The 25,017-nt window shown below is 45.8% G+C and overlaps 11 protein-coding genes across 11 annotated transcripts; 5 read left to right on the top strand and 6 right to left on the bottom strand.

Moving 5' to 3' along the window:
- Window position 1: 1 nt before the first annotated feature.
- FPOAC1_004070 (uncharacterized protein) lies at window positions 2–498 on the bottom strand (the record flags this gene model as incomplete). Its single annotated transcript, XM_044848625.1, has 2 exons — window positions 2–234; window positions 282–498. The coding sequence occupies 2 exons, from the start codon at window positions 496–498 to the stop codon at window positions 2–4; spliced, it is 450 nt and encodes a 149-aa protein (XP_044707335.1).
- A 732-nt stretch (window positions 499–1,230) lies between these two features.
- On the bottom strand, window positions 1,231–2,664 carry FPOAC1_004071 (uncharacterized protein; the record flags this gene model as incomplete). Its single annotated transcript, XM_044848626.1, has 3 exons — window positions 1,231–1,758; window positions 1,814–2,430; window positions 2,502–2,664. 3 exons carry the CDS (start codon window positions 2,662–2,664, stop codon window positions 1,231–1,233), a joined length of 1,308 nt encoding a protein of 435 aa, XP_044707336.1.
- Window positions 2,665–3,271: 607 nt separating this feature from the next.
- On the bottom strand, window positions 3,272–4,878 carry FPOAC1_004072 (uncharacterized protein; the record flags this gene model as incomplete). Its single annotated transcript, XM_044848627.1, has 2 exons — window positions 3,272–4,786; window positions 4,840–4,878. 2 exons carry the CDS (start codon window positions 4,876–4,878, stop codon window positions 3,272–3,274), a joined length of 1,554 nt encoding a protein of 517 aa, XP_044707337.1.
- A 583-nt stretch (window positions 4,879–5,461) lies between these two features.
- On the top strand, window positions 5,462–6,053 carry FPOAC1_004073 (uncharacterized protein; the record flags this gene model as incomplete). Its single annotated transcript, XM_044848628.1, has 2 exons — window positions 5,462–5,690; window positions 5,749–6,053. 2 exons carry the CDS (start codon window positions 5,462–5,464, stop codon window positions 6,051–6,053), a joined length of 534 nt encoding a protein of 177 aa, XP_044707338.1.
- A 974-nt stretch (window positions 6,054–7,027) lies between these two features.
- Window positions 7,028–8,144, top strand: FPOAC1_004074 (uncharacterized protein; the record flags this gene model as incomplete). The annotated part of the gene is made up of 3 exons (XM_044848629.1): window positions 7,028–7,317; window positions 7,369–7,435; window positions 7,488–8,144. 3 exons carry the CDS (start codon window positions 7,028–7,030, stop codon window positions 8,142–8,144), a joined length of 1,014 nt encoding a protein of 337 aa, XP_044707339.1.
- A 2,569-nt stretch (window positions 8,145–10,713) lies between these two features.
- On the top strand, window positions 10,714–11,946 carry FPOAC1_004075 (uncharacterized protein; the record flags this gene model as incomplete). Its single annotated transcript, XM_044848630.1, has 1 exon — window positions 10,714–11,946. One exon carries the CDS (start codon window positions 10,714–10,716, stop codon window positions 11,944–11,946), a length of 1,233 nt encoding a protein of 410 aa, XP_044707340.1.
- Window positions 11,947–12,373: 427 nt separating this feature from the next.
- Window positions 12,374–14,080, bottom strand: FPOAC1_004076 (uncharacterized protein; the record flags this gene model as incomplete). The annotated part of the gene is made up of 3 exons (XM_044848631.1): window positions 12,374–13,358; window positions 13,406–13,642; window positions 13,692–14,080. The coding sequence occupies 3 exons, from the start codon at window positions 14,078–14,080 to the stop codon at window positions 12,374–12,376; spliced, it is 1,611 nt and encodes a 536-aa protein (XP_044707341.1).
- Window positions 14,081–14,601: 521 nt separating this feature from the next.
- On the bottom strand, window positions 14,602–16,560 carry FPOAC1_004077 (uncharacterized protein; the record flags this gene model as incomplete). The annotated part of the gene is made up of 7 exons (XM_044848632.1): window positions 14,602–14,720; window positions 14,778–15,075; window positions 15,131–15,268; window positions 15,320–15,369; window positions 15,422–16,070; window positions 16,128–16,250; window positions 16,297–16,560. The coding sequence occupies 7 exons, from the start codon at window positions 16,558–16,560 to the stop codon at window positions 14,602–14,604; spliced, it is 1,641 nt and encodes a 546-aa protein (XP_044707342.1).
- Window positions 16,561–17,149: 589 nt separating this feature from the next.
- FPOAC1_004078 (uncharacterized protein) lies at window positions 17,150–18,391 on the top strand (the record flags this gene model as incomplete). Its single annotated transcript, XM_044848633.1, has 1 exon — window positions 17,150–18,391. The coding sequence occupies one exon, from the start codon at window positions 17,150–17,152 to the stop codon at window positions 18,389–18,391; it is 1,242 nt and encodes a 413-aa protein (XP_044707343.1).
- A 1,028-nt stretch (window positions 18,392–19,419) lies between these two features.
- FPOAC1_004079 (uncharacterized protein) lies at window positions 19,420–19,839 on the top strand (the record flags this gene model as incomplete). Its single annotated transcript, XM_044848634.1, has 1 exon — window positions 19,420–19,839. One exon carries the CDS (start codon window positions 19,420–19,422, stop codon window positions 19,837–19,839), a length of 420 nt encoding a protein of 139 aa, XP_044707344.1.
- A 3,403-nt stretch (window positions 19,840–23,242) lies between these two features.
- Window positions 23,243–24,402, bottom strand: FPOAC1_004080 (uncharacterized protein; the record flags this gene model as incomplete). The annotated part of the gene is made up of 2 exons (XM_044848635.1): window positions 23,243–23,631; window positions 23,688–24,402. 2 exons carry the CDS (start codon window positions 24,400–24,402, stop codon window positions 23,243–23,245), a joined length of 1,104 nt encoding a protein of 367 aa, XP_044707345.1.
- Window positions 24,403–25,017: the final 615 nt, after the last annotated feature.

Raw genomic sequence — 25,017 nt, forward strand, 5'->3', positions numbered from 1 at the left:
TCTACGCAGTCCAATCTCGCTTGCCTCCAACATACTCCCTGCACCAGTAGATACCTTGAACAGTCCATCCATCTACAGTATACAGAGTTGGAACAGTGGCAGCCCTGTCATGAGTTTTGTGACAAGTGAACTGCTTGAAACCATTGTTCCCACCTCCAACCCAGGCGTTGTTGTTTTGGTCAAAGGCATTAGCGTTGATATCGACATTAAAAGTGACCCCAGAACCAAATCGACCTTTAAAGGTTAATATATAGTCTCTCGACATTGGCTCTGAAACTCACAAGCGGTACGTTTGCCTTCCCAAACGTGGTGCCGCCCGTGGGTAACGTCGACGTAGTCGTCAGGGCGTCTACCCCAGGCACCGGCGTTGTCCGTGTAGTAGGCGCAGCCACTGGAGATCTCATTGCCTTTTCTGGAGTTGACAATATAGACTGACTCCCATCCAGCACTGACGGCAGTGACACTGGCCAGGACAGCTGTGATAGAGGTGAACTTCATGATGGCTACAAAAATGGGAGGAAACAAGTAGAGTGAAGAGATTGAGTGTGATAAGCGACACGTGAGTTGATTGTCGTAGAACGCCGATATGTGAGATGTAGGAGCTTGTATTTATAGACGAAACTTGTGCAACAGACTGCGAAGACCGCCAACGGTTAAAATCTAGAATTTTGCGACTGAGTACTTTTAGTTGACTATAACTAACCTAAACAAGCATTATTTTTCAACATCATTAAACTCAGGACCCGTCCTCATGAGCTAACCCGGGGTTCATTTAAGCATACTGGCTAAGTTGGAGAGGAGTGCATGCTGACATGTTGTAAAGCCCGCTTACTATACATATACGAGGTGACATCCTGGACTACACCGATCAGCCGCACCTCCACTTGCGAATACTGACCAAAAGAACTACAGATTTCTTGCTAGGATATTTTCGAGGGAATGAATCGATTGGTCCAATACTTCACTAACTCGAAAAATCATCAATATGCGGTGCTGTCTGACAACCAGTCACCGATGTCCGGGATGACAATTTGGTTCTAGAACGCGACATTCGGGCACCATCGCTTTGGCCAAGTCATGCACTGGATCCAAAAAGGTAGTTCAAAGTTCAGCTGGAATTTCGTTAAGAACTTTGACCCTTTGGTAGACACGCTTACAACTCCGCCTTAGTGTTCGACTAAGTATGGGAAGAAAAATAGTGTAACTTTTAGCTAATCTAGACTAGCTAGCCTATCTAACATGATAAGTCTTGGCTGCTACAATAAATGCAGTACCGACAATAAAACTACTGCCCATAAACAGTTGCGCACCAAGATACCTCCCTCCCATGGCCGTGATTATTGCACCCGCAATAGGATTACCCGAAAGGGTTGCAAAACTGATGATGGAAAAATTCATCCCAATGTATGCGCCTCTAGTGGATAAATCAGTAGTCAAGCTTGAGATCCCAGCCGGGAATAGACTCAGAATGCTACCGCCGATGATACCGTAGAAAACTGTCCATACATATGCATGAGTAGGGGTATGAACAGCAATCCACGAAAACATGGCAATAGCAGCCACTAGACATGACGGTATCAACAATTCCAAGGGTCCAAATGTGTCGGCATAGTGATTTGCTATCATGCGACCGAAAACACCGACTCCATTGAGAATGAGAAGGAGATTCAATGAGTCTGTGTAGGTAAGAGTTGGGTTGATGATGTCGCGGCTGTAGGAAGCGATGTAGTAATACCCAAAGAAGACAGCCCAGAAGTTCTGGAATGAAGAATTAGAATTTTATACAAAAGAAGTTATGAGGATATGGACCTACAAAGAACATCCCAATGGTGAAAAATGTGTAATCAAGTTGCTTGAAAGCAACCCATTCAACCAGCCTGCCAGACTTGGTGGGAGGAAGTCTTGTCTTCATGCACACAACGACAAACAAGAGTGTAGCTGCTTGCACAAATCCAATCGCACGCATCGTCCAGCCAAACCCGGCAGTAGGTAATAGCTGTCTAGCCATGGCATTGAATACAAGTGCCCCAGTGACAGAGCCACAGGTTGAAATTCCAATAGCCAGCGAACGCCGTTTATCAAAGTAAGTAGAAGTGACAGACACTGCAGGGGTGACGAGGAAGCCGTTGCCTAGTCCACAGCAAATTCCTTGCGAAAGAAGTAACTGCCAGTACTGGGTGGAGAGGGAGGCGGTAAAGATACCGACGAGTACTAGAACTGTACCGCAGGACAGAACTAAACGTAGATGTCCTGAATCAATGTACCTGCCAACAAAGGCACCAATAAAGAAACTGAGGAAAACTTGGATAGAACCGATCCAGGAGATATCAGACGGGTCGCGTTGGAGAAACGTTGTGTAGTACGTTTGGAAGATACCAAAGCTGTTGATGAAACCCCATGTATTCATAAAGAGAAAATGGCCACATAAAGCTGGATAAGCGGTATTAGCTAAGACTCTCGTTAATGGGTGGGTGAAATACTGCATAACCAAGCCTGCCAACCTCCGTCTGGTGGTGGGGAAACGTCCCGTGCCACTTCACCATCACTGATCTCACCAGAACTGAGCACGCCGTCTGCTCTGGTTTCCTGTTGTTCTGATTTGATTTCCTGGAGGGCTGGATGAACCATTTCGGAATCAGCATCATGTTCCTGTTGAGGGAACATCGCTTTCACTCGAGGCTTGTGCAGGGGACTCGGCTGTCCGTATTGACAAATAAATTAGGTTTCATAAATTGAAGCGATGCAACAATAATGAGTTCATTCCAAGCTTTCAATTCACTCTTCTGGAACCAAATAATGGTTGGAGGATACTAGCTACTAGATACGGCTTTTAAGGTAGCTTTCGTTACGAAAAGGATTTCCAAGCAGACAATCATTATTTCGGTAGTCGAAATGCTCCACCCGAACCCTGCCTCGGAGCATTATCAGAACGTCAACGCTCCGATTTTCCGAAGACATGCACGAAACCTTCTTTAGCGACAGCAATTCCGGACTTGGAGATAATTTCCATTCTGCAGGGAAAGTCCTTTGTCATCTGTCCAAAGACGGACATATTTTACGGCAGCTGTGAAATGGTATTGCACAATTACTACGAAAACGTAAGGAACTCATGTGGTGTGATCAAGTTCGGTAGTATGGTTTTGAAATCCAGGAACTACACAGATAAAAAGGGATTGTTAAGATTTTTAGTAGATATAGGGAAATAACTTGCATAAATGTACTAAATCAGGAACTAGCGCTGCAAAGAATTGTTGACCCAACTTTCATCGATCTATAGGCCTAGAGATTCGCCCAACTCAACAAGTTCCGAAACTATCTTCTCCACCGTCTCACGCGTAGTCAACCGGTTACAGGCAATACGAAGAAACTCTCCCTTGACCTTACCAGGAGCAAAGTCTACCTTCCAACCCATTTCCTCAATTCCCTGGAATAGAGCTCGCGTATTGCGACTGTTGACGTCTGCCAGCTCCTGCCCAGACTTGTCCGCAGTGGACGATGACTTCCAGTAGAAGCAGACCTGGGCGAAAACCTCTTCAGGTTGCCAGATCAACTCAAAGTGCGGGTGATCTCTTACAAGATAGGCAAGATGTTTAGCGCTGTCGACCGCCTGCTCGACTTCTCGGGCAATACCTGCTGTGCCGTAGTAAAGCCAGTGAAGAAACATCTTGGTTCCGTCGTGTCGACGAGAGCACTGGATCGTCAAGGAAGCGAGATCGTTGATCTTCCTGACGTCAGGCGCGGTATCAAGAAGCTTGGACTGTCTCCAATCCTTCTTCTCCACACTTCCATCGTCGCCAGTACCGTCCGCGTTCTGCTTGGGGCTATCGTCATGAAATAGGTAGCCAGCGTTGAGCTTGTTGGCAAGCCATAGAGTTCGCAGGTCATTCACTAAAAGGAATGCACACACGAGTGGTACTCCCAGTAGCTTGTGAGGGTTGAAAGCGATAGAATCCGCAAGATGGCTACCCTTCATCAAGTGCTTCAGCTTGTCGGAGAACACAACACCTCCTCCCCAGCAAGCATCGACGTGGAACCAAGCCCCAACTCTATGGGCAATCTCGCCTATCTTGTCAAGGGGATCAAAAGCTCCGTTGACTGTACTTCCAGACGTGGCCGCGATCAACAATGGTTTCTTGCCATCCTGGGTAGCTTGCTCAACGGCGCGCTGGAGGGCATCGGGATCCATAGCCCCATTGTCCAGTGTAGGAATGCGAACAATAGAGTCATTCCCAAGCCCGATGACATTGGCAGAGTTGGAAACTGAATAATGAGCGGTTTCTGAAACAAAGACAGCATACTCGCCAGGAGTAAGACCTCGTTGCTTGGACTCTGGAGCAATAATGTTTCGTGCAACAAGCATAGCCATGAGATTTCCAGCAGCTCCACCAGGAACAGTGACACCTCCCGCATGTGGGCCTTGGAGATCAAAAAGCTTGGCCAACTCAAGACTGGTATGCTTCTCAATCGCTGTGAGAGCTGGACCTGCTCGTTGAACATGTCCGTTGTTGTTCAAGATGGACAGGAATAAATCTGCAGCGATACCGGGTGCTGAAGGGGCCGACACGAGTTTGCCCAAGAAAGAAGGCGATGCGTTGTCAACCGAGTTGCGGCTTATAAGATCAATGGCATCTTTGAAGCCAGCAGATCCAAGGCCCTCTGCTGAGAAGCTACCGAAAAGCTCCTCATATCGTTTCAGAGGTTTGCTGTCATCGCGACAGTCAGACTTTGGGCTTCCACAAGAATTGTGGAATGCTCTTGTTGTTGTGCTGTCGACTAGTTGCAGGAGCTGAATCAAGGTGTAAGCTTCGTACTACACAAGCTATGACCGGCCTCGCTTACCTCTGAGATTTCATGTCTTCTGGAGAGTCCGTTATCCATTTTTGAGCGGGGATGTAGGGTAAATTGACGTAGAATGAAATCAATTAATTATATCAATGCCGCCTGAAGTTAACTGAATAGCGATGATACACTTGGGTAATCGAACAGAAATAAGAACCATTTTTATAGTTTTTACCCGTTGAGGTACGTTTCCGAACGGTATTGATCATTTTAGGGTCTCACATTATTCTTCATGTCTACTGCCACAACTACTTCATGTTTCATGAGATTAACACCTATTCTCGAAACTGCCTGAGTGATGCTAACTGGAACACTTACGTTCTCACTGCATGGGAGTTCGGCAATTGGCTTGTTTACCGGAGATACAAGACCGATGAAATGAACCGACATAGTGACCCCTGCAGACTTCAAATGCCGACAGGGTCGGAGGTAAGCGTTGCACATACCGAACCTTGAACATTCGGAACTATTCTCGCCGAGATATCGTTCTTCCGATGCATGAATTGACCAATTGTTTCGAGGAATTATGTTCCCTGAAAATACATATTTAGACAACCTCATGTCCTACTTACTTTCTCCCCGCGTAATGTCGCCGGTATCCTTGTCATAACATAATTCAACCATGATGAATATTACTCAGCCACAAAACTGGACTCGTGGTGATTACCTGGTGTCAACTGACCCGGATCTTCTCCAGGTCGATGCGATCAATGCTGCATTGAGCTCGGACATGGTCTGGTGGGCCGGAGACCTACCAAGAGATGCACTCTGGAATGCCCTTCGGAGCTCAATCTGTTTTGGCCTCTATCACAAAAAGTCCACATTTACGAATGCAGACAACAAATCTTTGGGTATGTAAAGGTCGACATGCAATTAAAAAGGAGATAACTGACGATGTATGATATATAGACAATAATACTGAACAGCTTGAGCAGGTTGGACTGGTGAGAGTCATCACAGACGGTGTAACATTTGGATATCTCACGGATGTGTATATCTTGCCAGAGCATCAAGGAGGTGGACACAGTCGTTGGATGCTTGGGATCCTCAACGAGGTTTTGAAAAGTTGGCCACATCTGAGACGTGTCATGCTTCTTACCACGGACAAGATGCCTCTCTTTGGGAAGAACCTAGGAATGAAGGACCACAAGGAGTTTGAAGGGATGAAGGGTGTTCAGATTGCAATGGTTGAAGGCCCTGGCGCACAGCATTGAACTAGTCACTGGTGCATGTTAGAGTTAGCAGACGAACATTGGTTACTTGTACATCTCTTATCTCTCTTGCTTGTGAGGTGAGGCAGTATGTCGAGCATACCTCGTCATTGTCTTCTTGGTACAAAATGTACTTTGTAATTCTCACTCGTGACCTTTTCCAAGTTATCGCGAAGAAGTGGTGCAACAAATACTTATTATGTCAAAGACGTCCAAAGTACATATCAATCTCGCGACACCTGTTCTACGTTGTGACCATGAAGATAGTCATCAGATAGCCTAAATGTATGCTCACAATACCGCGTATTACTTCATTTTCAAGGTTCGGTGAACAATGCTGCCAGAAGTAATCGCCGAATGCGATCGTGCCAGAAAACTAGCTACTAGTCCTGAAACTATCTATACATGGAGTTTGCAGAGACTGTGAACTACCCGCAGTATCATGCGACCTTTCAGATGTCGGATCGAGAAACATACGTGCACGTTTGTCGATCCTGGCGAAGCTTTCTTCAATGCAGGGGCCTACAACCTAAACCAGGATCCTCGACGTGTCGGAAAGCGTTTCGAGAGATTGTGCATCAGGGACACGTCTCCCGAGTTGGGAGATCACTCCGATAGTTTCATCTGACCCTTGCTCGCTTTTTTCCACCGAAAGGCCGTAACTTCAATGTGTCCAATCCAAGTACCGGGACTTGATGGCGCGTTCATGTCTCATGCAAAATTCTCCGGTTGACAGTCTTCGTTGATCGTACTATTGTTCGCTACGTATTACGGAAGAATGAGAGGTTGGAGAAGCCGAACGAATACATCGGAGAACCTTGTTTGAGAACCTCACCATGATATGAACGGCCTCATTGATATATAATTTGACTTCACATCCAGCGAAATAATATCTCATCACTCACAACAATCACAACATCACATCCAATCCACAAGACTTTCAAGTACTCAAACATACAATCATCCAATTCTTCAAAATGACTGTCTCAGCCTCTAGCCGCCCTACACGCCCTGCTGAGTACGAAAATGTTCGCACTGCTGGACTCAGTACTATCACCTTTGACAAGCTCTTTGACAAGGATGAGACTGAGGTGAAGCGCCTTATCGAGTCTTGTGAAAAAGACGGATTTTTCTATCTTGACCTCAAGAGCGCCGCTTCCCAGAAGTTCTGGGTCGACCTCCAAACCATCGACGCCACCACCAAGGAATGGTTCAAGCAGCCTGTCGAGAAGAAGCTCGAGACCCCCACTGTCTCCCTTGCACATGGGTAAGTCTCCGATGTAACATCGGTGGACCACAACTAACGGGCTTGAAACAGATTCAAGGCTGTGGGTAATCAGTCTGGTTCCATCGAGGACAAGAAGGATGGGTTCGAGGCTCTCAAGGTAAGATTTGCTTTTCTCCACAGTTATGTATATACCTGTTTAACAAACTTAGATTGGCAAGAGTGAGCTTGATGGACGATGGGCCCTTCCTGATGTAGTCTCGGACAACATTCAACTCTTTGACCGCTTTACTTCGGCCTGCCACTTCATCTCCAAGCTCCTCCTCGACTGTCTCTCGGACGGCCTTGAGCTCAAGGGCTACGATAGACTAGAAAACTTTCATCATGATGATCAGCGCTCCAAGAGCACCCTTTACTTCCTCCACTACCCTCCTGGAGCCCAGGATCCCAACAAGGTCGGTCAGAACATGCACACAGACATCGGATCTTTGACGATCCTTCACGCCCCTCAGTGGGGACTCCAAGTCTTCTCCCCTGCTGATGGTGCCTGGGAGTACGTTGAACCTCGACCTGGCCACGCCATCGTCAACGTTGGCGACACACTCCGCTTCCTCTCCGGCAAGCGTTTCAAGTCTGCTCTCCACCGTGTCTTGCCCCTCGGTGGAATTCAGATTGAGGACCGATACTCCATCTCTTACTTCCTTCGTGCTTCTGACTCGACTGAGTTCAAGGACAGTGATGAGGATGAGTCAAGTGCCAAGCAGTGGTACACCAAGAAGTACGCCATGTACGAGATGCCCCACGTCATCCAGAAGCAGCAGACGACACTTTCCGGTGGAATGGCGCAAGAGCTTCAGGCCAGTTTCTGAGTTTGGGCTTCAGGGCTGAGATAGCGGATGGTTGTGAGTTTGGAGGATAAAGGTGGCGGTGGTTTCCTTGTTTACTAGCTAGTCAGATTGAATCAAAATTACCTTCCTTTCGAATACGCTTTCGTTGTGATTTATTGACGCCCAATCTTGAAAAGACTTAATCTAACAGCAGGTTTCAATCACATTCATTTACAAAAACAGTTTGTTACTATAGCTCGCTTGCCTATTACATCTCCTGTTGCTCCGTACCTTGCAAACATGATACGAGCTCCTAATTTTATTTTCAAATGTTGTCATGTGAAAGAGAAAATAGATGACTTATTACAAGAATATTGTACCGTAAGCTCAACAGTAAATGTTGATCCTGTATACATAGTCTTCCAGTTACAAGCAATGAGCCTCAAACACACTGTTAACTTTTATTTCCTAAAGATAGTCGTTTCTAGTATTTACTTGTTTCATGTCTTTCTTTATTCAACTTCAGTGAAGGCTGGAGCTTGCTCGTCAACCGCAGTTCCTCAGTAACGGACCAATGTTGTGCCATGTCGACCGTTTCTCGGGATGTAACCCTTACTTTTCTTCCATCAACCAACCACACTGGCGCCTATCTATTGACGTATTGGTTGGGCCCCAAAGGTAAGCAATTTATAAGGGGCTTTGCTGAATGAGGCAACAACTACTCCAAGGAACATACCGACCTTCGGGTTCAGTCACTTTACTGTATCTAGGGTAGGAAAAAATAAAATCTTTTACCACAATCAACTGGAATGTTCGATCATGTCTCACTCATGTCGGCAATGAGTCATTTCCTAAAACAAATAGTTACCGTCGATAAGCGTTCCCTGACGTGGTCTGCATCATCGCGAACATATCCACCAAAAACCTGCGGATATCTCCGGGCTTGAATTTTCCAGAGTGCTGCAGTAATCGGAAAGGGCTGAAAGGACGACAGAATTAGCTTCATACACCGACAGAGCACGTCCGTCTACCCGGACATGGGACCAACCAAGCTTTTCGCGTAAGCATGCCGAGACCTCTTAGCACGTAGCGTAGGATCCAGATGGCGTTAACTTGAATTGTGAGTTTGAAGTCCACGTCAAGGCGGAAGCACGGCACGAATCAAGCTCATCTTTTCTACGAATAGTATCCCACCGGACAAGACCCAAGGTAAACAACCTTGTTGTCTAGTGGGTATTTGATCGGGATCAGGGATTTGTTCTCCCGGTAGATCAACGTCTGCAAATCGATTCGCAACGTTTCCTCTTTTCACACTTCGGGTACCGGTTCAAAAGTTAGTTTTACTTGAATATCTGGTCAAGATCTACATTGAACTGAAACACAAATCTTGAAGGAGCAGAGATTTACAGGATAGAATCCCTCGCCGTTATTGAAAGTCTATTCTCCACTGTCTTAGCGCGAGATATCAAGCTAACCTGGCGCGATACCCCCTGATGATGCTAGGAACGGGCCGCTACCCCCTGTCCCTAGCGCCCGGCCAGTACAAGTCGTCATCAGATATCAACAGGAACGTCAAACGGAACGACATGCGGAACAAAAAGCGGAACGATAATTGTTCCGACTTCGTATTCGATTACGCTTTTGGCGGTATGGAACAATAATTTTATGCTTCCAGAAAATGTAGTATTTTCAGATGCTATCCACCAAAACAAGGATCACAATACGTTGAAAATGACAAACCATGTTCTCAGAGTGGTAGTCTCTTTTATCAAGCCACCAATATACTTAGCTGGTCCTTGACCTCAGACTAGACTAACCAAGCGAGCGTTACGTGAAGTCACTACCGGGCGGAGCACAATGAAACTGACAGGCCTGATAGATCTTCCGTGATTGCAAGTTGCGACATCTCAGAGGTAAAGAGACAACACAGTTAATTAAACCTTATTTTCCCAGATGTACTCTTTCCTCCACACGAAAGTTTAGTCCCCGTTAACTCCATAACATGGACGATCGGCATCCTGATAGACAGGGGCTTGTGTTGGCCCTTTTCTACTCCGTAACATTCGCCAGATCATGCAGGTGAACTGGATAATATCTACCATCCCTGTCTGTGCGGCTGTGCAATAATGCTTACTTCAATTGTAGTAATCTTGGTTGAGCTTGTTTTCGCAGTCAGTGCGTGGAATTTTGAAGATCGGCATCACAGGTCCATGTATCTGGTCGATCAAGCCCGAGTGCCCTTGTGAGTCTAACATGATGAGGTAGTTTATTGTCAGGAGACGCATCGCAGGGTAATGGGGTCTTTTGCAACGGTCCTCTATTTTGACCAAAAGGAGATTCAAAGTTTGAGTAACTATGAGTGACCTGACGGGCGCAGCTACAGGAACAACCAAAACAACCTGTCTTCGGCATTTCGCGCACCACACGACAACTACCGAGTATGTCGTTACGTACCCTGACCTTGACGACATGGGGGTCCGTATTGTACCACCAAACATTTATTATCGCTGTTGGCATTCTGAGTTGTAATGATAAACATCTTATCTTGGCATCTTACTACTTGACTCAGTTTTCTTTTATCTAATCATCTGTCAAAACTCCATAATCAACTATGTTGAAACGACGATCCGCTTGTGAGCGTTGCAGAGGCCAGAAGCTCAAATGCATTCGCGAGCCTGGAAGTACAACCGACTCATGTCTGAGATGCTCTCAATCTCAGGAAGAATGCATCGTCAACTTGAGAAAGACACCAGGTCGACCCTCTGGACGGGGCAACTCTTCTAACAGACGAAGTCCAACCAACACCATGACCCAAACACCTACGCCCGCGCCAACCTTGATACTTGACGATAGCGACTCCATCTCAGCAACACGGAATGGCTCGCTTACATCGTCTTCTGAAGACAATATAGAAAGTCTTTTCGACATGAACATCGATTGGGGCAACATTGACATGTTCGGCAACGGAAATGATCAAGTCCCCGAGATCCCCAGTTCCCTCCTAAGTTATGCAGAATCGACCAGGGTTGAGCCTCCACCTCCGTGCACTGCCTGGTCGGACCCCAGAGACTTTGCCGCGCCAACCGGTCTATTCCCCTGTCAGATCCGCAATGAAATCCGCGACCCAGGTCTTCAGTTGGCTGGACTTCAACATAATCTTTCGAAGCATCTGGTCCAGCTGCAGTCTTCATCGTGGGACATCACATCTGTCTTGAAGCTGGAAAGCGTGTCTTATAGTTTCCAAAGTCCCGAGTCACTATGCGAGGCCAGTCGGATATTCAACCCACTGATCGGCACTTTTGAGATTATTGCGGAATTTGAACATGTTCTCGCGACATTGCGGATGAACATGGATCGCAGAGAGCGAGTTGAAGTTTCGGCCCTTCCAAAAGAGATCAACATTTCTTACATGTTGACTGCCATCTCTTGTTATCTACAGCTTGTCTGTATATACCACAACATTTTCTCATACGTGCTGGATCAAGCATCAAGTAATCCAGCCGTGAGGAATTTCATACTGGACTCGACACCGGGGATCTCTCTGAGCGGGTTTGTGATTCCGACACCAAAAAATATTCTGGGTCGGTCGTTTGCACAGTTGATGCAACACAAGATCAGACCTATTGAGACGGCTTTAGAACTCCCAGACGACTGCCGTATCTCGAAAGAGACAAGTGTGGATCAACCCAGTGATAAATCTCTATTGCTTGGATGTACAGAAGGGCAAGCCTTGTTGGAAATGCTAAAGGGCCAGAAAGTCGAAGGGAAAAGTCCTTCAAGTGCAATGGGTCTTTTAGAGTCGTTACGAGCCAAGATTACAGACATAGAGACCTTAGGAGGATAGAGGAGTTTGTAGAATAAGTGTAATTAGATTGTCCATAATTGGCGTTTGATAATATTTCTTTGTACTAATATCAATTAAGGTGGTAATATTATCTCATGCGTTTGCAAACCTTGGTCTCGACATGAATAAAAAATACGCGATAACAGAAACCGACCTCAAGATCCGGAGATTATCAAAACTAGCGAAACTTTAAGTCCTCATTTCGGAGTATTATCAGTCTTGAAACAAGCCGATGGGTTATAAGCCCCATGTCGCTACCATCTTGGCGTGCAGAAGATTTACATACATCGTCCTAGCGTGCCAAGAGTCAATATACGATCTGTAGATGTTTGAGTCCTGATGGATCTGGATATAATTTATTGTTATAGCTGGATGTACTATTGACTATTTCACCACCCAGTCACAACTTCTCAAGCGTCCGTCGGATCTAAACTCGTCTTCTAATGCCTACATTCACAGCCTCAGGCTTTCTGGCCAAACCCTCCATAATATCCATCGTATCATCCCTTAGCACAAAGTCGTACCGTCTCGCCCAAGTAGCAGTAATAACCCTGAGTTCCATCTCGGCAAGATTCCGTCCAAGACAAGCCCGTGGACCGTGGCTGAATGGGATGAAAGCCTGTTTCTGTCTCGGCGTTACATCCTCCCATCGTTCCGGTCTAAACTCGTCCGCATCCGGTCCCCACACCTCTTTCAGATGATGGACAGTGTATATTGGGATACTGAGGACTGTACCAGGAGCAAAATGATAACCGGCGATGGTAATTCCACCACCCTTTTCAGGTACCAATCGAGGAAGACCGAGGCTGATAGTCGAGTGATGTCTCAAGGCCTCGTTGACAACATGACCAAGGTACGGCAGATTCTTGACCATGTCAAACGAAGGGATTGAAACATCGGCGGGAATAGCTTCATCCAATTCGGTCTGTAGCTTCTTCAACACACCTGGAGTTCGTACCACGTGATACAGCAAAGCAGCCATGGTGCTACTCGTAGTATCGGTGCCAGCGATCAAAACGGTCAAAGATTCAGCGATGAGTTCTCCCTTGCCAAAGGGTTGGCCCTTGTGATCACGACCCTCACGCACACGTTCAAGAAGATCCTTCTCACGGTCTTCACCAAGCGGGTTGTTCAGTCTGTCCGTGATACGAGAAGTTCCCAGTGTGCGCAAGTTGATCATGCCATTGAAACCCGTACGGAAGAACGGATCAGGACTCCACTTCAGGTAGGGTTTGATCTCAGGCAATGCTCCGACTGTAGCAGCAAGTTCACTTCGGGTGGTAAGACTCGTGATGATGGGCAGGGATCTGGGGCCATTTTCTGTTTCAAAGTCGACATCCTCGGATCCTTTCTCCAAAACTCCGAATGGAGCCCCAAAGGCAAGATCACCAATGATGTCAAGAACCAAATAACTGACAGGTCAGAAATAAGTCTGTAGAAATTGATAGAAGAGACTTACTTGAGCCAAAGACGACCCTCGACATCGGCAAAGCCATCAGGCTTGGCCTCATTGGCTGCCATAGCGTCCCATTTCTGCAAGAAAACACCAACATGTTGTCGAATGAAAGGTTCAAAGTTTCGCATCGACTGTGGTGCGAAGCTATGGGACACGACCTTTCTCTTTCGTGAATGCTCAGCACGATCTCTTGATGTGAAGATGCTGTAGGTAGTAATGACGGAAGCATCGTAGAATGACCTACACGCAGTTAGTCTGTATCTCCGGGTCACATGGACGTGTATCTTACGATTTCAGCATTCCATTCCCATGTCCATAGATTGCGTTGATGACTCCTTCATCGGCCACGCTCACATGGTTTGGCTGAATGCGAACAACTGGGCCATATTGTTTGTGAGCATCGTTGACGTATTTCCATCTGGCCTTTTCTCTGCATGCATATACGAGCCACCAATTGGAAAGACGTGCCAAAAGTGGTCCAGGTACGCTGCGCAGATGGCGATAGTTCCAGAAGTAAGGGACGATGTAGTAAAAGAACAGAGAGGCTATTCCCAAAGGAAGTACCCACAATATGGGGATGATGGTGAACAAAGCCATGCTGTAAAAGGACACGGGAAAAAACTGTTGATGAGAAATAACTTTGGCATTCTGAATGTAATTCTTATATAGGCCGATCATCTATCTGTTCAATATCGTGGATTGATCTTCATTCGGTGATATTAGCTCGGAGCTTTAGTTGCAATGCTCCGGGCGTAGAATCCCGTGTCAGCCACGGATCACGGCTTCGCTATAAGCGGAGTTCGCCCTCCGTTGTGGGCTCTAAGTGACCGGAAATTGACCCATCCTCCGATACGTACCGTGTTCACTTGGAGCACTCCCTTTAGATATCATATGGGACAAGAATATAACAATGGGAGATTGTACACGATATATAGCATACAAGAAGTACATGAACCGCCAACATCGGGGTGATTTGTATCTTGTCCTAAATATTGATATCCTACCCCGTGTGTCAAAAACACCTCGTCTATGTACCAAGGATAGACGGGGGACGGTGAACTCTGGAAATTACATGATTTGTTTTCCACAACATATTTATATATTATTTTCACAAGGATCTACACGAAAGTCTTGTTCATCCTCTTAATTATCTAGAATCTAGCTTGTAATTACGCCGCAGAGTGTAAACATTTGTTTATCTAGAAATCTCGAAGTAAACTATCCATCATCGAAGACACTTGAACGAGCTCTTCATCCTGGAAAGGGCGACCGACGACTTGAATTGTCGAAGGTTGAGATGAGAACAAGTCGGGCCGATCTGTGGATAGTTTGTGTCAGTAACATCCTCACGGATAAATACATGCTTATAACATACACAGTTCATGATTGGGTTTGTCGTAGGGATTTGTCTCTAAAGGCTTGTAGTCCGAGTTCACTGGGTCATCCTGTGCATTAACCTTGAAGCCGCTTACTGGCAGGATGACGGATGGGTAATCCAGAAGATTGAACAAGGACGTATAACCCCAGTAAACATTGAAGTCATGAGGATACCCTACAGCAGGGGCTGAAGGACAAATCAGTGCATCGACAGGGCGGCCAGTAGTGGTGTGTAGAGCCGTGTCATCCCAGGCGTTACGAAAGCTTTCTCTAAAGCTTCTAGCCTTGACATTCAACTATCTTCTTGTTAGTAGCTGGGCACGTTCTGTTGAATTGTTCCTCTGAACGTACCTGTTGTGATTCTGCGGCGCTGATCTCTTTGCTGCCGAAAACCTTGATAAGGTCTTCGAAAGCAGGAATGAGAGGCTCGCCTGTAGATTCGAGAGCGGAAAGTGTCCCACTGTGCCCAGACTGGTAATAGGTATCGAACTGCATTTTGTGTCAGATATGTCTCTCTTCATATTGCCGAAGAACACTCACCGTCGTCTGAATAGCGTCCCAGCAGTCAAAAGGTACATCAAATTCAATGACTGTAATAAGAGTTAGCATCGCTCAGCGTGACCGAAATAATATTAATTTTACCTTGGTGCCCAGCGTTTTCCAACGCCCGCTTTGTATGATCGAGGGCGCGTAGAACAGGCGGATGGGGCATTACCACCTTGTCCCACTTCATCAATCCAATCGCAAGTTTGCCCTCCACTGGCTTGAGGGTCCTCCAAGGAACTGGGACCGAAGTGGGATCATGTTGATTGGAAGGGTGAGCATTGATGATCTTTGTAAAAGCTTCAAGATCCTCCATGGAATGGCAAATGGGCCCACAGGACAGCTTGATGGAAAGTTGACCATTGTTAATATTCTCCATGCCACCTTTGGGGATGCGGTCTGAGGTAGGCCGGATCGCGTACAATCCGTTAAAGGCTGCGGGGACACGGATCGAACCTCCGAGATCAGTCGACGGAGTAATGGGAGTGCCTTTCAGAGCGACTAGAACGGCATCACCTCCTGAACTACCACCTGCCGACAGGTTCGTGTTGTAAGGGTTAAGGGTTCGTCCCCAAAGATTACTTACGGTTTCGATAGCCATTCCTGACTGAGGCATCGTCGTTTTGCAGTAAAAGACAGCACCAGCATCACGAAGAGTTTTGACTAGTGCCGAATCATTGCCAGGTCGGAAGTTTCTCCTTGAAACATAACCTGTGGTGGTAGGCCGACCAGCGACAAAGTGAAAGTCCTGATCATCATTCATAAGCATTGTATTCACAATTGGAGCGACCATAGATTAAGTTACCTTGAGAGCAACAGGAACTCCATGCAATGGCCCCTTCAATTTTCCTGTCTCTTTGAAACTCTTGTCGAGTTCTTCAGCTTGTCGCAGACCGTCATCGTAGAACCAATCCATCAAGCAATTGACCTGGACATTGTAAGTCAAATACAAGACAAAACGGAGAGACTCTCACAAGTTGATGGGCAATTGCAGTTCGTGCAGCAAAAGCTTCCAGTACTTGCACTGCCGTCAATTCATGAGACTCGATGCGCTTCACTACACCGAGAGCTGTGAGATCAGTGATGGCAAGTTGCTCATCAGATAAGATGCCGCAATCTTGAGGCACGCTGGTTACATTTGTCAATGATCGATACTTATCGCCACTTAATTTCCATTTCGCCGGGATCGAATCCAGTACTTCAGCCTGAGCTGCCTTTGCAATTGCTTTCCACGACATTGTGTAAGCTCAAGTTGTCTGTTGCTAAAGAAACAGGTGTCTTGAGTGCATCAGCCGAGTTATACAGCATGGATCTAGACGAGGAAACATCCTCAGTGGATATCCTTGCTTTCTCAGCAGCGTAGTAACGTTATTGGCACAATAAAGTTTTTTTACCCTTGCACTAGTCAGGGCCGTGCATGCGAATTTGCGTACACGTATTGCGTGTGCACAAGCGAATATGCAGTATGTGTCGCTCCGACTCGGTGCATTTTCTGGTGATCGACAATCGGAGTATTTCCTGTCCTATTTGGGATATGAATCATAATAAAGAATACTACTCTGGGAAGCCGGTTAGCCGAGCGGGAATTAAACAAGTTTGGGAGACTCGATTTGTAATCAGACGCTAATGATCGACGCAATTCGACATTAGTAATGGTGGTCAAGAACCAACATGTTTGAACCAACAACCAACAGATACCACCATGTGGGTACTGAGTCGTGATGTTGAGAATATTGGAGACATGATTGAAATGGTATAATAGACCCAAGTAGACTGTAGAATGTTTAATGAAGCAGCTACAACCATAAGTTCTTTAACAAATTGACCATGGCCTACGAGATTATCGACAATATCGCCGCTGAAGGGGCACCGTATTATACACCGGCTCAAGACCCGCCAGCGGGTACTTCTTCAGACGGATCAACCAAGCTTTTCACACCCATCACTATTCGTGGCGTAACCTTCCCAAACCGTCTCTTCCTTGCACCTCTCTGCCAATACTCTGCCAAAGACGGATATGCTACCGACTGGCATTTGACTCACCTCGGAGGCATTCTCCAAAGAGGCCCAGGAATGTCCATGGTTGAAGCTACGGCTGTACAAGACCATGGTCGCATCACACCTCAGGACGTCGGTCTCTGGGAAGACGGCCAGATCGAACCTCTGAAGCGCATCACTACTTTCGCGCACAGTCAAAGCCAAAAGATTGGTATTCAGCTTTCACACGCTGGTCGTAAAGCCAGCTGTGTGTCTCCGTGGCTAAGCGTCAATGCTGTTGCGGCTAAAGAAGTGGGTGGCTGGCCAGACAATATTGTCGCTCCCTCGGCAATCCCACAAGAAGATGGTGTGAACCCAGTTCCCAAGGCCTTCACCAAGGATGATATTGAGCAGCTCAAGAGCGACTATGTGGAAGCGGCCAAGAGAGCCATTCGTGCAGGTTTCGATGTCATTGAGATTCACGCTGCTCACGGATACCTACTCCATCAGTTCTTGAGTCCGGTCGCCAATCAGAGAACTGATGAGTATGGCGGCAGCTTCGAGAACCGCATTCGAGTCGTCTTGGAAATCATTGATCTCATCCGAGTCGCCATCCCCGAGACGACACCTCTCCTCGTCCGTGTCAGTGCAACTGATTGGTTCGAATTTGACCCTCAGTTCAAGGACGAGTTTCCCGAGAGTTGGACAGTCGAACAGACTTGCGAACTTGCAAAGATCTTGTCGAAACATGGTGTCGACTTAGTGGACGTGAGCTCAGGTGGTATCCATCCCAAGTCTGCCATCGCTATCAAAGCAGGTCCTGCTTACCAGGTAGACCTTGCAAAACAAGTGAAGAAGGCTGTGGGCGATAGTGTACTTGTTTCGGCTGTTGGTGGAATCAAGACTGGGCATATTGCAGAGGAGGTTCTGCAATCCGGTATCGATGTTGTGAGGGCTGGACGTTGGTTCCAACAGAACCCTGGCCTTGTGAAAGCTTTTGCTAGTGAGCTTGGTGTAGAAGTCAAGATGGCGAACCAAATTGATTGGAGTTTCAAGGGCCGTGGAAAGAATGGAACCAAAAAGTCTTCGTAGACCATAGATGGATGATGGCGCATCAAGGCTAATTTAGTCTGATATCAAAATAGAATCGTTGGCATGTTTTTGCCTCTTTCTTAGTATAAACCGACATCACCTATTGGCCATTCCTTCGTTTCAGATAAGTCTGATAACAACCCTTGATTCAAATGTCATTTTTCCAAAACGTTGCTGGGTTTCATTGAAAGCAGACGTAATCCTGCATGATGGGATGTGAGAGCTGTGTGGAATATTATGACGTCGTTTAAAATGAGTGAAAGACTAAAAAGAAATACTGTAACTTTCCATATTCGACGGTGTATGCATGCCAAATAAGACACGTTACCGGGACCTACCGTGTTAATCACTTCTATATATCATCTAGACCGAGTGACAAAGGTAAGATATGCCGTCATTAATTCATTCAGCCTCAGGCAAATTATCGGATAAGGCGGTCACCTTATCTAGACCCCGCTGTGGCAATGCTCCTAAGTCGTTGAATACATCATGGAAAGTTACGGTATACATTTGCAGTTCCATAATAATAATCATTATTCGCCAGTTTTCATGTTTTGTTTTCTGACTTTCGTCATCGTGCTTCAATAGCCTAGTTGATCTTATCTTAGTTAGGAAAATTGTCATAGCTGCCGCAGTCAAAGCCCAGCTGAACAGCCTTAAAATCTTACTAGTCGCTGCAGACTGCCACTAGTCTGACCACTAAGTGGATGAAGTACTTGCCATTCAGGCCAATAAAACTGGCTACAAACTGTTGGGAGAGATAGAATTGCTTGGAATGAGACATGATACGTGGTAGACAGCAATTGAGTCAAAGGTTTCCTGCTTACTGTAGTCACAAACAAAAGTTATAGTTGAAGGCTTCCGGCAGGCTGAGAGGTATATATATTACGGACTAACCCACCACAAGGGAGTGGACAGTGTCATCCTTACATTACAACAAAAAAATCTGTTTATTCTACTTATCCGCAATTCATCCGCTCTTAAACTCAAATCCACTTACAATCTTCCATCTCAACTTAACCGTAACTATGGCTAGCGGTGTTAGCGTTTCGGATCACTGTCTGCAAGAGTACCAAGGCCTCAAGCTCAAAAACACCTACCGCTACATTATCTACAAGTTGAACAAGACTGTCAATGAAATCATTGTTGATCGAACCTCCAAAAGCGAAGAATGGGACGATTTCTTAGCAGACCTCCCCGAAACAGAACCACGTTACGCCGTTTACGATTTCGAGTTTGAAAAGGACGATGGGACGGGTGCCGGACGGAAAATTGTCTTTGTCTCATGGACACCTGATAGTGCCAAAGTAAAGGATAAGATGGTATATGCCTCATCTAAAGATGCTCTGAGAAGGGCTCTGGTAGCCATCGGTATGGAGATCCAGGCTACCGAACACGACGAAATTTCATATGAAACTGTGGTGGCCAAGGCTAACCGACGACATTGAAAGCTGAATGTCAGCCTGGCGCTCAAGTGTAAGAAGGGCAGGGATGGGACCAAGATCCATGTATGGATGATTAAGTCACAAAGACATCACTTTAGCTGAATCAAGATGTGACAATTATGCAGGGAAGACAATTTGAAATGCTAACGTACATGATAAGCGGGTGCAACAGACAAGCGAGTGCAACAAAAAATCCCGCAATTTACATCTTCTCAACTTAATCAATTAATTTTCAACCACCAAATATGCCAGACCCAAATATTGAGGCTAGGATTCTTCTTGCACTTCGTGCCCTTCAAAATGACCCAAAATTAAGTCTCCGACGCGCCGCAGGCATCTACCAGGTCCGTTATTGGACTTTATATCGCCGACAGAAGGGTATCCTTTCTACGCGTGATTCTATCCCAAAATCACGCAAACTATCTGATCTAGAAGAACAGATCATAGTTCAGTTCATTCTCGATCTGGATTCGCGAGGGTTTCCCCCGCGACTGCGTTGTGTTGAGGAGATGGCTAACCGATTGCTCGCCGACCGCGAGACGCCGCCTGTCGGCAAGCGCTGGGCCTCTAACTTCGTCAAGCGACACAAAGACCTCAAGACGCATTTCCCCCGTAAATATGACTACCAGAGAGCCAAATGTGAAGATCCGACCATTATTCGCAACTGGTTTAGGCTCATAGCAAATGTAATTGCGAAGTATGGCATCCGACCTGATGAAATCTACAACTTTGACGAGACTGGCTTTATGATGGGCGTTATTGCGAGCGGAATGGTCGTCACAGGTGCTGAAAGGCGTGGAAGACCAAAATCAGTGCAGCCTGGAAACCGGGAATGGATTACAGTCATTCAGGCGATCAATGCCGAGGGCCAAGCGATCCCGCCGTTCATCATAGGTGCGGGCCAATATCACCTCGCCCACTGGTACCGAGAAAGCAACCTCCCGGGCGATTGGGCTATTGCGACGAGTCCTAATGGCTGGACAGATAACGAGATAGGCCTCGAGTGGCTAAAGCACTTCGACCGGTGTACTACCAAGCAATCAAAGAATCGCTATCGTCTCCTGATCCTCGACGGACACCAAAGTCACCACTCGGTCGACTTTGAGAGATATTGCAAGGCAAATAAAATCATCACGCTTTGTATACCGCCTCATTCGTCTCATCTGCTGCAGCCTCTTGATGTCGGGTGCTTTGGCCTGCTTAAGAAGGCTTACGGGCGAGAAATCGAGCATTTGATCAGATGCTCCGTAACCCACATTTCCAAAACCGAGTTCTTGCCGGCTTTTTACACCGCCTACCAGGCCACAATGACAGAGAAAAATATTAAAGCAGCCTTTAGAGGAGCCGGACTTGCTCCTCTCGACCCAGAAAGTGTAATCTCGAAGCTCGATGTGCAGCTGCGGACTCCAACGCCTGTGGAGGAGGTAGTTAGCCCCTCGACCCCTTGGGTCTCAAAGACCCCAAAGACTATCCTTGAAGCCGACTCTCAGCTTGAATATCTTGAAAAGAGAATCAAAAGGCATAAAAGTAGCTCTCCAGAGTCAATTCTAGAAGCATTGAGGTCTTCTTCCAAGGGAACAAAGATAGTTATGCATAAGGTTGCCTTATTAGAGGCCAGGGTCCAAGATCTTGAACAGGCAAATAAGATACTAAGCCGGCGGCGGAGGGCAAAAAGAACCCGGCTACAGAAAGGAGGGGTGATGACAGTAGAGGAAGGAAGGCAAGTAATTGATCAAACGGATGTTGATGCGCAGGCGGTGGCTGGACCATCGAGAAGTGGTGGTCAAGGAGGGCCTCCGCGAATGAAGGAAAGGCGCTGTGGAGCGTGCGGCAAGACAGGACATAATGCAAGGACCTGTCAGATACTTGTCGCTATGTCTATGGAAGAATATAGCGATTAATTTTACTTAATTAATAGTCTGTTGTGTTTTTATTGCTATTTCTATCTGAGATGTTGTGATGTTGTGTTGCACTCGCTTGTCTGTTGCACCCGCTTATCATGTACGTTATGTAAATAACGAACAAGTCTAAGATATAATAACTATATGCCTATCGCGACTCTAAGTGGCATTGCTCTCACATTGCGACACTGGATTTTCAAGCAGTTAATCCTCAAGACTAATGCGCTCAACAAGATTCTGAATGATAATAATATAATTGAGCTATGTATTGGCTTGAACGGCAAGTGCAGCCCTCCAGCTTCTGACGCCCACAGAGACTTTGCTAGTATTTTCTGCAACTGTGGCCTAGTAGTTACTAGAGGTTTTTTTTGAACGCACCCTGAAATGACCGGTTATCGCGTCCTCATCATTATAGTGTATACTAAGTGCTCTAGTATACGTTTCCATATTGCAGATATTGGTTAACTATTTTCCAGATTGGCGCTATCCCTTGTCCTAACTATCACTTATCTCTATACCATCAGGAAAGGCGCTGCGAACACGAGTGCTATTGAATTAAATAAATAACCCTCGTGACTTCATGAAAATCCACGCGATTCATCGTCGGCCGCTGGGATTCAAATTTGACCTGATAACTTCTTTTTAGTCTAGCCTAGCTTTCAGCACTTCGACATACGCCACAAGAAGCTTGGTACCCTTCAGCTAAGCTCTACTGAGACATAACCGTATACTCACCGACACAGTGGCTTTGTCTAATATCTTTTTTACAAACAAATGTGGCTAAGCTGAGAAAATAGCTATCGCGTTCCAGGCCCAGACTATCGGGACAAGTCTAAGAAAATGGTGTCATGGCGTCAGTTTTCGCCAAACGCCCACGCAATAGGTATCGAGCAAGGAACTAAACATTTTAGTTAGATTTACGAGTATCATACTGACACGTTTACCGAAGCGGAGTCTATGGATATTTATGAATGTAAAAACAATATTCAACGCTAGAAATTTCGATACAAATAGTCGATGATTCGTCATGGAAATATTTTTGCCGCCGACAGCAAAAGTCACAATCACACCACCACTACCACAATCAAAATCTCACTGTCAAAAATGCTTCACCTCTTTCTTCTTACGTCTTGGCCAACTTTCGCTTTATCTTCGCCTTAGGAACGTTTGGTCGTACTTTTACTAGTACAAATGCTTGGAAGATGACAGTCCCCATCCAGTAGGGCGACAAAGTATCTATCGGCATGCATCAACTGATGTTATGGAATAACGAATAACCTTTTGGTAGATTATTCGTGGGGATGAATTGTTCTCTGCCAACTGCGGTTGAATTGCAGATAATAGAGAAATAAAACATCATAAATATCAGATTTCATTATTATTCATTAATTTTTTCTAATACATTCGAGTTTTTCACCTGTTTACAGACGATACTAAGTCACCGCAAGTTGCTCTTTAAATACACAACACAATGAACAAATTAGTGACGATTAATTTGATCTGTCCTAGGCCCAATCGTTATCTGGATGAGTAGGTATTAAGCCGAATTCTTCCAAGCTTAATCCTGGTGCCAAACGATCCATCACCTCCTCGTCCAAATCTATTCTCTTTTCTAGCTGACAGGAATCCAATTTATGTTTTCCACTGAACCAGTGAGGGGTCTCGACGTGCTCTAAAAAGAGAATCAATGCATTAACACTGAATCCGATAAATGGAGGTTCCGGCTTTGTCATCGGCAGATTCTTATCCCGCATTTGTCTCATAAGAAATCCAAGAAGTCTGCATGAACATTCATAGGAACAACCAGTATTTCCCTGGAATAGGTCGAACTGTAGGGTATACAGCTGAGCAAACAATTCTTCGAGTAGTCCAATACGCTGTTCCTCGATTTTATCTATGTATTCGATATTAGCCATCGATCTATACAAGGCATCCGGGAGTAATAATTACCAAGGATGTGACTAGGTATTGGCAACTCTGTTTCGATAGGGCCAGATGTCTCGTATATAGCGCTCATGACCAGATTCTTGAATTCCTTTTGTTTCCGGAATATCCAGGCGCTGAATAACATCAAAACCTCAGCTTTATCAAAATGGAATGCTGAATTTCTGTGAACTTCTGACCATTCGTAGATTTCCCATTCAGCAAGATTCGTCAGCCAATGATCCGAGAATACATCGACAATCTCCAGGCAATCGTAATAATCGACGAGGAGCGCGATATGTGCTATAGTATCCAAGTCTAGTTCCTTGGGCACTTGGCGGTGGTGACCATGAATAATGTCAAGTAGGATCAGAAGGGCCCTGACGTTCCAATCCTGAGCTCTGAATTCCAAGAGGCCTTCGTTATTAGGCTTCGCTTCTTGGAATCCACCTCTCAACATCTTGTCAAAGAAAGGAGAGGCCAATCGAAGATGTTTGGCCGATACTCGAAACATAATCTCCTGGGGATTACCATCCTCGTCAAATGGTTTTAGAGACGTGATCTCATCGAGTTCTGTCGATGTTTTGCTTTCCTTGTCCTCTTTGCTTTCAACCTCGCCGGGTAAATTCCATTCGACATCCTCTACCTCCTCTTCGACTGCACGAACCTGCTGCAAATTAGGACATCGCAAGATGAGCAGGGCATCGGCGTATGGGTCCAGTTCGAGGAGTGAATTCCGCATCGTGAATGTTTGTCGGGGGGCGATTCAAAGTTCTTTTTTTATGTGTCGACAAGTTCCGGATGGTGGCTCGGTGTTCTGGAGTTGTTTGTTCTAAATTGAAGGGAGAATAAGCTGCTGGGTAAGCGATGCTTTTAAATATTGTGAAAAATAAAAGGTTTTTTAAAAACAATTAATTCTATATAGTAATCTAAAAATTCACTTTTAGACTTAAGAACTTTTAAAAAACTTACAAGTAGTCCCTGATAATGAGATTGTAGCTTTATGCCTGACCTTGATTGACGAATAGTTGCAAGACGAGGGAAAAGGATAACATTAGACTTTGGGAATCGTGAAATCCCACTGAGCAACCACGCTTTTATGGTTTTAAAATTTGAATGTTAATGATTCAACAATTATTATGGGAGTAGACTTTGAATGTGATTGACAACCTTCACCCCCAGCCAGTACTGAGTCACAACTATCATGCTTCAAGCAGATCGTCAGTATTCTCCTCGGGGTAGTAAGACTGTCCGCGAATGACATGAATGAGTCTAACGGCTCTGAATGGTCCACCAAGTCATACACCTTTAGGATAACAATGTTCCCTATCAGAGGAGATAATCAAGGAAAAGGCAA

This window comes from Fusarium poae, chromosome 2, assembly GCF_019609905.1.
Source record: "Fusarium poae strain DAOMC 252244 chromosome 2, whole genome shotgun sequence".
In the NCBI taxonomy this organism is placed as follows: Eukaryota; Fungi; Ascomycota; class Sordariomycetes; order Hypocreales; family Nectriaceae; genus Fusarium; species Fusarium poae.